The 15,832-nt window shown below is 37.2% G+C and overlaps 1 protein-coding gene across 4 annotated transcripts; it reads right to left on the bottom strand.

The window, feature by feature from the left end:
- Positions 1-1,191: 1,191 nt before the first annotated feature.
- Ctxn2 (cortexin 2) lies at positions 1,192-8,834 on the bottom strand. Of its 4 annotated transcripts, XM_090357759.1 has the most exons (4): positions 8,759-8,834; positions 8,407-8,462; positions 8,009-8,092; positions 1,192-1,625 (listed from the first exon to the last, which is right to left on the bottom strand). In XM_090357759.1, the coding sequence occupies exon 4, from the start codon at positions 1,566-1,568 to the stop codon at positions 1,323-1,325; it is 246 nt and encodes an 81-aa protein (XP_090213885.1). In that variant the 5' UTR covers positions 1,569-1,625; positions 8,009-8,092; positions 8,407-8,462; positions 8,759-8,834; the 3' UTR covers positions 1,192-1,322. The 4 variants fall into 4 exon arrangements, with proteins under 4 accessions (XP_090213885.1, XP_090213888.1, XP_090213886.1 ...); XM_090357762.1 differs by lacking the exon at positions 8,407-8,462 and having other exon boundaries at positions 8,759-8,833; XM_090357760.1 differs by lacking the exons at positions 8,009-8,092; positions 8,759-8,834 and having other exon boundaries at positions 8,407-8,515.
- Between the last annotated feature and the right edge of the window lie 6,998 nt (positions 8,835-15,832).

Below are 15,832 nucleotides of genomic sequence, written 5' to 3' on the forward strand. Positions count from 1 at the left end.
CAAACCCGGGTTTTCATGCATTCTAGGCAAGCACTCTACCACTAGGCCAAACTCCAGGTCCTGTTAGTCTAATTCTTTATCATGCTTTGCCATCTGTAGTCTCAAGTGACATAACTACTTTTACATCTATCTCCTGTATTCTCCCATTTAGTTAATCATATTTGGAGACTGGAGAAGTAAAATAGCTTTCACTATCAAAGAACTGGTATTGCCACTACTAATGAAAATTATAAGTAATGGCATGAAAATCATAAGTAATGGTAGTAACATTATGTTTAAATAGTATATTTGATTTTTCAAATTGCTTTCACATACATTATATCTATTAGTCTTTGAGATATACTTGTAGATATGCAAGTTATTATCCGTATTTACAGATTTGCAAAATAGCTTGTCCTTACGTAAATTTTAGTCCTTGCATTAAAACCGAAAACTCTGAGTATAGAGTCCTGACCTGAAAAGCTTCTCGTGGTAGCACAAATCCTCACCCTTACGTTTCAAAGTACATTTGTAGCATTTCTAGGATAGTAGACTTGAAAGGGTTATTTCAAATCCTCTGGTTAACATCCACAGAGATTAGACAACTGGGTGTAGATTGCACAGCTCTCTGGTGGTAGACTGGATTTCTTGTTTTGGTAGAGAGTTCCTCCTGCGGGGTCATGCTGGCTACTCCGTTTAAAATGTTACTTATAAGGGGTGGTAAAGGGAGTGTTGCTAGGAGGCAGATCTGGTTTGGACTCCAAGCTAGGTTTTTATTGCAGGAGATTCTACAAGAACTAGAAAAGCTTTGTGAGTTTTGGGGACTTGGTTTTTTATTTTTTATTTTCCCATTATGAACCTTTTAACCTATGGCTGTTATTTAGGAAATCATACTCTGTATTTCTATGGACTGAAGACTTGATTCATGACACTACTTTAGGAGCACCCAGTCTGGAATATGGAGCAGGCGGATGCATGCACCCTCCTGCAGAGGAGGGAGCAGGATGCCTTTATCTAGTTTATTAGCATATGAAAGAGTGCCATTCGCCCAGTCAGGCAGTCAAGGTGAGAACAGAGGTGCTTTATGTGAGTGGAGATAGGTTTATGCTCCATTCACTAGAGACCTCCAGGGGGGTGGGAGGGGGGGAAGGGTTAGGACAGAGGAAAATGAGAAATCCCAACAACATCTTATCTCTTATACAGCCTAGTGGATAAATCAATCACAGATGTTTATTGAATTCAGTAAATGAAATGAACCTCTCTCCTGCACAATCAGGGTAATTACAAATGCATCTGCCACGTGTCTCAATGGCATACTCATAAAACATATGAACCTGAAAATCTCACGCCAGGGCATATTCAAATGTCCCCTTATCAAACTCTTCCACTTCATCTTCCCATGTAGAAGAAGGCATGCTACTATAGGGATCTAACAGAATTTTGAAGCATCTGATGATAAGAAGTCCCAAGAAGATACACAAAATCCCAACGAAGGCAAAGCCAGTTTTTTGCTCCAGAGTCAATGAGAAAGCTGAGACTTCGTTGACACTCATCTTAGCTGAGGAATTCCCGCAGTAGGTGCTACTCATTATTCACTGGCGCATCATTGTGGCTCTTCAGAATTCCTGCTGGAACCAACTCTTGGCCTAGGTACAAAAGCACATTTAGTTTGTCTTTGTCTTGCATGATAATTGGGTAGAAAATTGTTTAAGAAATCCCAGCACTTTTCAAATCCTTTTCACAAGTGATCATATCATCAGATATATGATCAGAATCAAATTAACATGGAAAGTGCTACTTACACAGTAATTACAGAATTAACTTTCTGGGCCCATATATCTATGGCTGTAGATATAAAATCAAGTATGAAAGTGGGTATTGAGATAAAACTAAAACCTTTTGCTTCATTGTTAGATAGTTGTCACTCCTACTTGATCTGAATTGTCATCTATTTTTAATTTTTCTGCACATGTAAATAATGTCATCTGTAAACACATAGGAGCTACTCATACTGTTTAAAGTTTACTTCATGGCCTCTTTCCAGTGCCATTTTGTCAGATACACTTTTTTTATTTATTTGCACAGCTGTAATATCTATTCATATATTCATGCTTTCATCCTTTTAAGCTTTTATACTTATATCCTCGCATTTTCTTCTCTGTTGTCATTCCATATACTAACTGCCACTTTCCAAAAAAGAAAAATTTGTGTTTGTAAAATTGCATTAACATGTAGCAATTTTGCAGCAGACAGGAAGCAGTAGTTGCGGGCCATTAGCTATCTCCCTACCTTCTATATTACCTTTCAGAATCCTGTAAGCAAATAAGAATCCAAGTTAAGCATCCTGGCTTCTTGGAAAATACATCTTCAAGGTCCTGTCCCAACTGAATTTCCTGCTATATTGAGATTCTAAAACTACAGCTAACATGTTTAGCATTGAATTGTAACAAAATAAGATTTTTAAGATTTAGTTTAAAAAACACTTTAAGTCTTAATTAGCTATTTTGTTAATTAAAGATTAAAAATTAAAGTAAATCAGATTACTAATGTATAATCACCCTTCCTGAGAGCACTGCCACCAAATAGCTTGTCATCAAATCACTGAGAATGGTAGACTCGGTATTTTGCATTTTTGTTGTTTCTTGTGAAAATTTTTTTAAAAATGTGTATTTTAATTGACTAACCATTGGGAGTTTTTTCCTTGAAATTTCAGAAAACAATTGAGACTGAAAAAATGAGTGGTAGTGAGTAAAGGAATAATCAGAACAAAGCTGTAGCTATAAAAATTACTCAGTAAAGTAGTAATTATTCAAAAAGCATGGTATTTTATAACAGTTTGGATTACAAAGAAACTCTGCTCTTAAACCGTAAGTGGGAGAAACATGCAATATAGCTAGAGTATGCTGTTGAATTTTTTCTATTATAGAATTTGTTTGCATAAACAAAAATCATACTTTATGTACTTATTTAGTGTCAGAACTCTAACACACCCTAAAAGAAATTTAAGTTCTTGAATTTTCTATCCTGCAAGTCATGGGAAAGAAGCCTGAATATCTAATGACCTTGTGACTTAAGCAGAACTTTTTCTGACTCTTCTTCTTTTTGTCAGTAAAAGATTATTTTGGCCAGGTGCTGGTGGCTCACACCTGTAATCCTAGCAAGTCAGGAGGCTGAGATCTGAGGATTGCAATTAATCACAGAAAAAGCTGGAAGCTGTGACTCACTCAGGTGGTAGAGCACTATCCTTGAGCAAAAGGAGTCTGGAGAAAATGTCTAGGCCCGGAGTGCAAGCCCCATAACTGGCAAAGAAAAAGAAGGAAAGGAAAAAAGGAAGCAAGGAAGGAAGGAAGGAAGGACGGACGGAAGGAAGGAAGGAAGGAAGGAAGGAAGGAAGGAAGGAAGGAAGGAAGGAAGGAAAGAAACAAAGAAACAAAGAAACAAAGAAACACAGAAAGGAGCTTTTTGTGGAGATACATAAGCAATCTAGTTCACTTGTTTACTTGTTTACTGAAAAACAGAATATTTCTGCAAATGTTTGTGATGTGATTAATACTGATTTAGACAAATTTGAATTGATTGCCACTACATCAAACCTTCCTAGGCTATAATGTTCGGCATTTCAGCGACTATGTGGGTAACAGAGGCATTAACCTGTTTATCGATGGATATATGGTTTGCATCCATAAATTGCCTGCAATGACAGACTGGTTGCCCAGAATCTGGAAGAGTTGCTAGCAAAGTCTTTAGCTGCCATCTCCTTTCATAGTGTGTCTCAACTGCAGAGGAGTATCTCATTCAAAATCATGGCCCTTTCCAGAGAACATTCAATAATTGGCTGACATGATATGAAGCTATGGTTATCTTAACTGAAGGAGAAGAGCATTGAACAAATACTCTAGCTATAGAGCTCACACAGGATTGGCTGATTTTGTCATTGGGTAGACTTTTTCCTTTTGCTTAATGCTATTTAATTTCCCACTCTTCTATAGGTGTTCAATCTGAGGACATTCTTCAGTAAACACTTGAACGTGCTATATTCTGTCTCAAATCTGGTTTCTGAGGATTCCAGTTTGTAATAACTTAAGTCACAAAAATTAAAACACCAGAGTAGTTTTAGTAATTTTCACTAGTTTATTCCACAGCCTATTTTTTCCACTAGGTCAATTTGCCATAATGTATAAATAGCTTTGGTTGGATATAGTTAAGATACTCCTAAATTTATTTAGCTATTTTAAAAAATATGATAACCTAGAATAAATGGTCTCTGGGGAGTTCATGGAGTTGACTCTTGACCAATAATGAGTCCACTAGACTGTTATTCTTAGTAAAACCTACCAAACAACAAATCCGACCAAAAAAAAAAAAAAAAAAAAACTGGCAATCCCTGGATCTCCACCTCCGAAAGTAGCTAGAAGTACAGGCCACACACCTAGGATTTAGGACCTTCTTAACTGTGGATATATTACATTTAAATATAGAGTAATTGCATATTATCAATGTTACTTCCATAATTTTCCTTTAATCCTCTTGAATGTTGAAATGTTTGTCTGCACTCATAATTCTGGAAGCTCTCTCATGGTTAGTAATCTCTGAAAGGTCTTCAAAACATACCTGAGGTTGTAAGTCATCTTATTCTGGGAATTTTAAATCATTTTATATGCTCAAAAAATTTTAAATCAGATAAGGATATGAACAGTTAATGTTCACATAGAGAATTACTTCATTTATGAATAAACCATTTTTAAAACTAATTCTTATAATATATCAAATATCATTTCTATAGTTTTATATTATTGTGAAATAGCTTCCTTCTCCCTCCCTCCCTCTCTCCCCTCTTTTCTTTCTTCCTTCCTTCCTTCCTTCCTTCCTTCCTTCCTTCCTTCCTTCCTTCCTCCCTCCCTCCCTCCCTCCCTTCATTTGTTTTCTTCCTTTTTGTGGGCCCTAATGCTTTACATTTGCTAGGAAGGTGCTCTACCATTTAAGCCATGTCCCGGCCCCACAATATTCCTTTCTTGCTAAGGGTAAAAACCAAGTAATTTAAGAGGTAGGGGTTAAGGAGAAATCTTTAAGCTAGGCAAAGTCACTGCAATTTAATACAAAATTTGACTCTCTACTCTGTATAGATGAATGCCAGAACCATATTGCGTCTATATATTTTCCAGTAAGGAGAAAAGAAACTCACAAAGTTGTTAGAAAAGACCCACTTTCTCTACCTTTGAACTCTAGAAATCATGTGAGCCAAATTATGAAATACCTTGACTATCAGGTTAAGAGTTTGACCTTTGTTTGCCCAAAGGTTGATTGATGATGAGACTAAAGTTGACATAAATTTGAAGGAGAGAGAGAGGGGGGGAGAGAGAGGGGGGAGAATCATGGAAAAAATGAGTCATACGAGAAGGGACTACATTAGTAAATATGTGGGAAGCACTGTGGGTTTGAACGGTATTTATAATGATATAAGGTACACAGCTTGGCAGCTAATGTAATATAGTGAGCCATGGAAAGAGAAATATTAAATATGACCTCTACTCCATTAAGCCTGAGAAAATAAAAAGATAATATTTTCACTAAATATATAAGTGAAAAGTATAGATTTAGAGAGTCAATGGGAAAGTTCAGTTTTAAGGGTTAGGATTTGTACTTCTCATGCTTCCTGCAGAGTTGATGTTCAGTAGACTATTTAAAGTATTTGAGATCATTTTGTCTAACATAAAGAGTCCAGGTTGAGAAACTACTATATGTTATGATGGTAAAATAAAGTTTGTGTAGGAGATACTATTCAGGTTAAAGATAGCCCAATATAAAGAAGTATTTTCAGATCGAAATTTATGCCTAGGGAAAGGAACACCAAAGACAAAAGATGCATTCAAATATTTAAGATGTTGTTTTCTAGGAAGCTGGATGGACTTATTCTAGAATGATTCTTAATTCCATGAAGGCCATGCTTGCTCTTACCAAATAGGATTAAAGATGGAGGAAATTTACAATAACACTTAATGCATGCTCCTACTGTAATGAGAAAACAGAATCTTCTAGTGGACTCATATACATCGCACTCAGAAAGTAGTAGGAAAGTCATCTGGAGTAAAGAAGGCTACGGTTTCTAGAAGAAAGCAATGACAGGCTCAAATTCTGCAATGGTGCTATAAACTCAGCACTGCAAAGCTAAGCCTTACTTTTGACATTCAAGGTTATTTCACTATTATAAAAAATTTTTAGTTGAGTATCCTGGAAAGATTTAAGAGCAATGGAAAATGAGAAAATCGAGTCAGATGGTAAAGGGGATGATAAGAACAAGTTTTATTTACACAGAGCTTGAAAGGTACAGGTTAGATCATTAGATTTTTAATCATCTTCAAAAGAAGGACATGATCCTATATTCAGTTTTCCATAGAGGAGCCAAGCAAATTCACCTAGGACTCAAAGAAGTTCAAAATTAGTTTTAGAACCAAAACAAATGATCAAGAAAATGCACTTTTATAAATAGCTTAAGAAAAAACTTAATCTTTTATATTCATCTTTAAATTTTACTTTACATTAAAGATGAAAATTGTTCTCAAGGAGAATAGTTGAGGTAATAGTTAGAGGTTCAAAAAGTCTGACCATTGCTGCAGGCTAGGCCCACATAATTAAATCAAACAAAATTTTAAGCAATTGTTTAACAGTATGATCAGCCAATAGGCTTTGTAATTAAACCATATATGCAACAATTAATATCCAGGTCCTAGACTTTTCAAACAATTGCCTACATTTTCCATTTTATTTAAGATGTGAAATTAATACCAAGTTTCAAAACCAAAGGTTTTGAGATATGTTTCCATGTATGTTCAGCATTGTATTTTTCTATTAATATGGACTAGTATGTGATATAAAATATTGTGAATAGCAAGATTACAAAAACTAGTAATCTGTTACTACACTGATTCCATCAACATTAGATATCCAAAATGCCTGACAATTTAATTGCTGGAAGAACTCAGAAAGCACAAAATAATTAGGTTCTGCATAACAGATATTGTGAAGCCTACCTCAGGAAGGAAACATCATCTTAACATCCTGTTTACTGAGAAATAGAAAATGAAGTAAACGTAAGAGAAATATAGATTACAAAGTAGCTAAACTATTAACTGAGGAAAGTAGTTGAGAAATTGAATTTTGCAAAAAGGTAGAATAGAATAAAAAGTTGAGTGATGGTAAAATTTGTTATAAATATGCTACACTACAAAAGTACACAGATTTAATATCTGAGTCTCCATACATTTTTACTGAAATATTTAAGTGCATTTTATAATATTGTAACAAGGGATAAAATATTGCCTTGAGCTATATTAACTATAATTAATAGTTTCTTTGGAAATAGAGAATTGGATTGAAAGTGCATCATTTCTTTCATGGCAAATGTCAAACACAGACAGAGATTTGTAAGGCCTGATGAGTCATAAAATTGGGCCACGAGTATACCTGTAGATATCAAAAGGTCCAAATCTCATGGAAATGCTTTGTTGTTAACAAGCAGTAACTGAATAAAAAAAGACCATCTATGATCAATAATACAAATCATATCACTGTAAATAGTAGATCAAAGACAGTATATTATACTGACCCCTTTTAATACAGCAATGTTGGAAGTGATTGTTATGTCTTCTGTGAAATAAGTTTATTGATTAGGAGGTTCAAAAATTTCAGTTTGCAGAAACATCATTATTTAATTTTCATTCAACAATACATAATTGCAGAAGGCAATGGGAAAGAGAATGTACTCATGAAAATTAAGACTTCTTGTCTTCATTTTAATCAACAGGTTTTCCCCCTTCTTTTCATTTATCGAGTAATGCTTTTCCAAATATTAAATCTAAATTAAGTACTATTAGACTAGAATATAATGTCCTAGACAAAAGTATTTTAATACTGGTTATTGGATATAATAACCTCAATGGTAATGATATGACATATATAACCTAATGACATGACACATAGAAGAAAACCCAAATGAAAAAAAATTAATAAGCCCTCTTATACATACACATACCAAATAGAAAGGTTATCAATCCCATTAAAAGTAAAGAGGATTACTGAGGCCACATCTGCAGAGAGCTCATCGTTAGGAATGGAACTGTGTTGCAATCAAATGAAAACCTTAAATTACAAACCCAGATGTCTTCATCACAATTTCCTAGAGATCCAAAAAAAAAACAAAACAAAAAAACCCCCAACAACAACAACAACAACAAACCCCACAAAAACAAAACAAAAAGAAAACCCCTGGGGAGCTTCAAGAGTACACCCTGGAACCCCTTCAGATTTCAATCTGAGGATGTCTCTGTCAAGAGAACCTCTGAATGGCTCCTCTGACCCTCAGTTCCGTCCAAAAGCACTGGAAAAACCTGACCTGAAGAAAAAGAAAAGAAAATGGCAAAAATGTCTCACTGGAAGAAACCCAGGCCATCGTCCTTCTTGTGCACGGTTCGTCTCCAGTTCTCTCTCTAGGAGAGGGAAGGAAGGGTGGAAGCGTCCCCCAGGGCGTCCCAGGAGCAGCTTCTCCAGTCTGCACACACACGCACACGCACACGCACCCACACGCACACACACACACACACACACACGCACGCACACGCACGCAGCACACACACACGCAGCACAATGGCGTGGTCGTCGTGACCACAGCACCAGCAGCACCAGAAGGGGAGGTCAGTGGACCCGCGGTCCTCACCCCTTTCCCACCCTTCCCTCCAGAAAGGCCAGAGAATTCAGGCCACACACACTTCCCCCGCTCTCGGACCTGCCCTGTCCACGGATGGCGGAAGGAAGGGGCGGCGGTGGTGGTGGAGAAAGTTACTCCACAGGCAGCCCCCCCCCCCACGGCTCACCTTCCATGCTGGTTGCCATGGAGATGAGATCCAGTCCGGTGGACTCGCGCGTGGACAGGTTGGGTCCGCGTTGGCCGATCCGGATCGGTCACGGTGGGGGGGGGGTGGAAGGCGTGTTCTCGGGACCTGCTGTGGAGGCACAGGACGCCTACGTGTGTGCATGTGCCTGTGTGTGAGAGAGAGAGAGAGAGAGAGAGAGAGAGAGAGAGAGAGAGAGAGAGAGAGAGAGAGAGAGAGAGAGAGAGAGAGAGAGGAGGACGTGGGTGCCTGGCCTGTGTATCTGCAGGAAAGTGTGTGGGTGTGAGGACGTCTGACCCTGCGTGGGAGCGAGAGAAACCCGGGGGGGGGGCGCTGAGCGGGGGCGGGGGGAGGGAACGGGCAGCAACAGGCTCCCTCTTCCCCTCCGTGCTCCAGAAAAGAGCAGAAGTCACTCACGGGACACCCCGCAGGCTCACGATCAGAGCTCACCCCCACCCCGCCCCGCTTCCTAGGCCAGGGAGGAGTTCATTCATTTCGTGCAAGAACCCTGGCTGTCCTCTGCTGCGTGCCCAGCTGTGTGTGTGTGTGTGTGTGTGTGTGTGTGTGTGTGTGTGTGTGTGTGTGTGTGTGTGTGTGTGTGTGTGAATTATTTTTATTTATTTTTCTGTGCGTGGTGACAAGCAGGGCGGGCCAACACAGAAGACGCTACCTTTCTGAACGTCTGCTGTCCTGAGACAAGAGGGGGGGCACGGGGGTGAGGGGTGTCATGGTTCCACCGGAGGCGGACTGCATGCTCGGGAGTTTGTTTTTTTCCCTTCACCTTGGGATTTTTCCACACAAACCCAACCGCATCCCCCACCCATTCAGCGCCCTGGGCGCTGTCCGCAGTGCTGAAATGTTGCGTCGTGCCTAAATTCCCAGTTAGAGGACATCAACATAGGAGCAAGGGATGCTGATTTAATAATAATAATTAATAAAAAAATCCTTAATAACTGAGGGCAGGTTTTCTAAAGTATCGGATAGATTGCAAACAAGCTATGTTGAAGGAAGGCAGGGAAAAAAAAATAACCAACCCCACCCCAAACCAACCACTGTCACCACCATCACAAACAGTAGCAGAGATCTCTGTCCTCGTCCATAGTTCTGGGGTCTGGTTGTTCATTCAAACTCAGTTCTAAGTTCTCCAGAATCATGTTTTTATCCATAGGCAGAGCCCTCAATTTACAAGCACCTGTAGATTCTCTATAAACTTAATTATCTATCTTCCCCCTCCCCCATCCCGTGAACTATTGAATAGTTTGTGTTTGAGATAAATGTAGATAGAAAATCGGGACTTTTTTCATGTTAAAAAGAACACATAATGTGCAACCAAGTTTAATGATAGAGTAGAGACAAGTCTCGTGGCTATTTAGAGTATTTATTAGTTTCAATGGTTTTACCAAAATGTTGCAAAAGGTATCATTGACAGTTCACATTTGATCATGTTATACTGCTGTCCTTCAAATTTTTAAACTATTAAAATATCCTAAAAGTTAGGTGACCTAACTGCCTATTTCTAAAGAGAAGGGAAGATGTATCTTCTTCAAGTGATATTTCAGAGGTTCTATTGACTCTTCTATGAAATGTTTAAGGGCCATATTTTAGTACTCTGGGATAAAGCAGCACCTTGAAATTTATTGTACTTATGAATACCGTGGTGATCTTGAGAAAAGGCAGATTCTAATGTAGCAGATGTGAGGATGGGTCTCAGATTCATCATTTCTAACATCCTAAGCGATGCCAGAAGTCTTAGGACCACATTTCCTCAAGCAAAGTACTGGATATACTGTTTGTAGCAGTGCGTTACTTACCAAGTGTGAGAGAGAATGTGATATTCATCCACACGTATTTCTAGACTCTTGCAAGAAAAAATGCACTCAAATCAGTCCAGAAATTATTCTTATAAACATTTTGCTTGCGTAGCATTAACAAACCATTAAATACAGAGAATGGTAAGTCCTCAAGAAATTGAAATTTTAAATCCAGATGTTACAGATCTAATTCTCATCCAGTTTAGCTAATGGGATGGGTTTATTTCATAGTTAATTTCTGTGAACATTGATCTGCATACCACATATGGGTGACATTGTGTGTGTGCACACACACAGTGCATACACACACATACACAAAGATTTTTGAAGGTTTCTCTGTATCACTTCTCTGTTTCTTAAAAAAAATCCACACATATATTGTTTGATGTCATGCTTCTTGTTAATGCTTTTGAACTGATGCCAAGGAAAGCTTTAACTCTAAATTAGGCTCCTTGGTGTAAGTCAGTGCATGGCCTTGACCCTCTATCTACATGAAAGGTGGTCATGCTCTCAAAAGTCAGCAAAGTGGCTCAATAAGGGAAACATAATGGATTAAAAAAATCCATTATGTGCCACTTCCTCTGATAGATACTTGGATACACACATAAGCGAGCCTTGTTTCTTTTTGCCCTTGAAAAAATACCTTGGAAAACAACATGGCCAATTTTACAGTCATAAGGGTACAGAAATCAAGACATTAACATTACATTTACATTTTGTTTTCCATTTGCCATATAATTGATGAAGAATTGCAAAAAAAAAGGTAAAATGCAGAAGGATTGTACTTGTTCTTGCTCAACTCATAAAAATATGAAATGTGGTTATAAAGCAATATATTTTTACCCTTGCTTCTAGACAGTCTGTGCTCTATTTTAGAGCCATAAGAGTTATCAGGAAGGTAAATATGTGGGCAGAACTGTTTAGACATCTCCAGGCAGAATTGCCTGTATGATGTTTTGTCATTTGTTTATATACAAGTATTTTATAATAGCAACCTTAGCTTATTTGATTTTTTCTCTATCTATGGCATGTAATTAAAGTTTTGGTCAGCAAATCACTATTTCTTTGATAAAGATTTCTAAGGAATCCAGAGCCATTAAACAGTTTCTCAGAGCTATTTCTTTCAATACCAGCTTGTGACTGGAACTCTCATATTCCTCTTCCTTTCAGGAAAGTTTGTGGGTTTTGTTTTTATATCCAATGAAAATTGGGTAACTGAATCCATTTATCATTTCTTTTAGCTACTAGAGATGTTAGAGTCAAAAACTGTTGTAGGATCTTAAGTCTTATATTTTTGTTCATTTGCTATTTCTTTAGGTACTAAAGTTTTGGTTTCCTTAGATTAGAATACATTCATTTAATTACTCATGTAAATGTCCTCATCAGAAATGGGATAAACAAATAATTAAATATTGTTTATTTTTTTAGTAAAAATCCTATTGTGTGAGGTCCTATAATAGTTTTAAAATGTATTTCAATAGCATACTAATAGATAGAAATGCACATAACCTAACTAAGAACAAAGACTAGCGTTCTAAATTATAATGACTACAGGTTAAAATGTTGAGGTGGCAAAAGAATACTTAAATGATTATAAATCAGCTTGATCTCCAAAGCCTTTTTCTCATTTTCCTCCTTCTATGCTCTAATAGTGTCTCTTCTAGAACAAGAGCTTTTTGTTATGTTAGAGATGGAGAGTGTTGATCAATCCACCTTGTTGGAAGACATGCTATCAGAAATAGAAAGTATGTCAGCCTCCGTTTAGTGAATATACTCTAGAGATGGTGTCTCAAAGAAACTGGAAGCAAGTATTTCTTTTAACAAATTAGCCCAGAATTCTTTTCAAAGAAAATTTTGCTTGTATGACATTGGTTCCAGTTGACTTCTTGCCCTCAAGTTTTATATACTGGCATCATCTCTTTAAGTTGTAAGTAAGATGTTGCTATGTAATCTTCAGAGAAATCTGTCTTGTCTGACTAAAGTTTGATTGTTCTTCCTGAGCTAAAATTGTAATGTACTTATGCCTTTTTATTGGAATGTTGCTATTGACTCAAACATTAGACACTGTGCATTCCGAATGCAAAAAATTGAATATGCTAAATGCAAATATAAATTACTTTTGGCACAACTACTTTTTAAGTCTAATGCTTATTTTTGGTATTAGATGAAAGTAGATAATTTACTGATAATATATCGACTGTTTTCTGTTATCAGAATGCATTTCCATCCATTGCAGTGTAATTTTTAGTTTTCTTGTGTGTATTTTTTACTGTAAGGTACTTTAATCTCATTTTGAATTATTTTCAATAGTTTTGAAAATTTAGCAGGAAAAAATAGATGCTACAAACTCCAAAGACACATTTATGGAGATACTTTGCTTACAAATTAGGCATTCATAGAAGACCTCTAGAAGTTGAATTGGATAATTCCAGTGTAAAAGCTTCTGCCATAAATTGATGGACCATGGTCTATCAGTTTTGCAACCAAGTATTGAGTGGTTTAAAGTGCTATATTTTAAAAAAAATCACCCTGTTTTCTGTTTTGCTTTCCTTAAAGTTCTTCCTCTAGGGCATTTCATCATCAGATATCTCAAGAGTAGTCAGTGTGGAATGTGCTAAAATAGGATTAGAGTATAGTAATAGGATGATTAGATTTGATTAGAAAATAACTGTGTTGGATTTTGTCAACAGTGAAGAAATTATCTAAGTGAGTGGTCTCATAAGTGAATTGAGCGTGATGACACTTCAGTGTAGATAATGATCTAATGCTGGACTATTTCATGAGTCCTGTTGAAAACAAGAGGTTATGTTTTGCTGGTAAAGTCTTCTGCAAAGAAAAATACACTAACTGGTCCAAGTGAGCTACTTAAATAAAGCTAATTTAATTGGTTTTATGTTGACTGCCCATAAGCCTTAAATTGGTTCATTTAAAGTATACTTTAAGCCCTCTAGTATATTTACTGTTGAATATAATGAGTATGATAACACAATTTCCACAAATTTGTGAGCTGTAACCACAGTATTATGCTTAGAAATTGGCCTTAAATTACATTGCTTGGCTAAAGAAGCAGGGGGGAAATCTGTTTGTTTGTTTGCTCCCACTTCAATATATGCTTTTGTAATATAAATCAGCTAACACATATTTGACAAATGGGGATGTCAATAGAATGTGGCAATCAATTCTTTTATAATGGTTTTCCTTAACACATCAATGGCCTTTATTTTTGGTTTTGGTTTGGATTTCTCTTTCTTTTTGTACAGTACTGGTGATTGAATTCAGGACTTTGTGCTTGGTAGGGGAATTCTTTACCCCAAGCCTACTTGCTTTTGTTTGTTGAAAGGGTAGGATCTCTTAACTTTGCACTGACTGTCCTGGAATGTCAGAGCTTAGAATCTCCAGACCTCCTGAGTAGCTAGGATTACAATTTTGCACTATCACACCCAACTTTACAATAATGTCTTGACTACTAAGTAAAAGCAGTTGAACTTTAAGTCCACAAGCACAGCTGAAGATGGTAAGCTGTGAAGAAAAGCAGTTTTCTATTCAGTGACCTTTCACATGCCCCTTTTTTTCATCCTGGCTTATTCTGACCATATGTTCTGCCTTGAAAATTATATTACACAACCCTTACTGAAGTTAGGCATTGGCCCTTGTTTTCATAATGTGCTTTGTCTTTTTATCTTCTCCATGGTTTGTCCTTAACAAAAACAAAAGTCCTAGATATATTGAACTTAAAAACAAAACTGTGTTAGAACTTTAACTAGGTTTATATTTTTTTTGGTAATGGCTCAGATATTTCAGAAACTATGCAACATGGCTTAGAAGCAATGCCAGGTACTACCTATTGATACTCTGTGCCACCCATGGTCTGATCTCATCTTATGAGACATTTCTCAAACTCCGTTGCCAGTTTTTATTTTATTTTATTTTTGTTTTGTGCTGGTACTGGGGTTCAGTTCTGGGCCTGCGTGTTTTCCCTTAGCTTCTTTCTTTGCTCAAATCTGGTGCTCTACTAGTTGAGCCACAGCTCCACTTTTAAGTTTTTGGTGGCAACTGCCTCATAGACTCGCCTGCCCAGGCTGTTTTTGCACCACAATCTTCAGATCTCAGCCTCTTGAGTAGCCAAGATTATAGGCGTGAGCCACAGGCACAAGAATACTTTTTGAAACTTATATTATGTCTCTGTGGGACACTGTTGCACAATTTGGTAAGAGGGAGAAGGAATAAGTGGGAGAAGAGCAAAGGAAGGGAAGACATTGTCTAAAAAGAGGTGTACTCACTACCTGATTTGCAATGGTAGCCCATTTATACATCATCACCTTTAGATTAACAATAAAATATTTAATTAAAAATTTGGCAATAGGAAGATGAAACACAGTAACAGTAATTTATTTGATAACCAGATACTTTTGTGGCTATCGGCAAATGGCAGATGGAACATTCTAATAGTAGCTTCTGGACATCAGGAATCCTGTAACCTACTTGGCTGCTGCAGATCACAATGTTTGTTGCCAGTGGTCCCTTGCGATTCTTGCTCTTCCCAGTTCTTTTGAACTGTATGTATAATTGTAGGACTTTTGTTCTGGCCTTGTGAATTGTGAAAATCTTGAAGACCTCATGAATTAAATCGTTTCTTCCTTGAAATATCTCAATGACTGGATTAATTCAGTCATTTTTCCCCTCCCAGCTGCTAAGAAATCGTTACAAATGAAAACCCATGGCTGACTGACTGTGGGTGGCTTATCCCAGCTACCTGGGAGGTGGAGATAGGATCTCAGTTCAAGTTTAGCTCAGGTCAAAAAATGTTAGAAAGACTCAGTCTTAAAGAGGAAGATACACTTTGGAAGTTCATGCCTGCAATCCCACCAGTGCAGGAAGAAGGAATGGAAGAATGGTGGTCTGGAAAAAAATCTTGGGATCCTAGTTGAAAAACACTAAAGCAAAAGGTCTAGGGCCAAGGCTCAAATGGTAAAGCACTTGTCCTGAGGTCAAGCCCAAATGTCCTCATTCTCCCTAAAAAAAGAAAAGCTAATTTTGACATTACCAAGTTTGTTTATATATTACCTACACCTACATTTTAATATTATCTATACCTATATTTTCAAAAATATAAACAGTTCAGGGCCGGGAGTTTGGTCTAGTGGTAGAGTGCTTACC

Source organism: Megascapheus bottae, chromosome 25 (genome assembly GCF_031878675.1).
Source record: "Megascapheus bottae isolate mThoBot1 chromosome 25, mThoBot2.hap1, whole genome shotgun sequence".
NCBI lineage: Eukaryota > Metazoa > Chordata > Mammalia > Rodentia > Geomyidae > Megascapheus > Megascapheus bottae.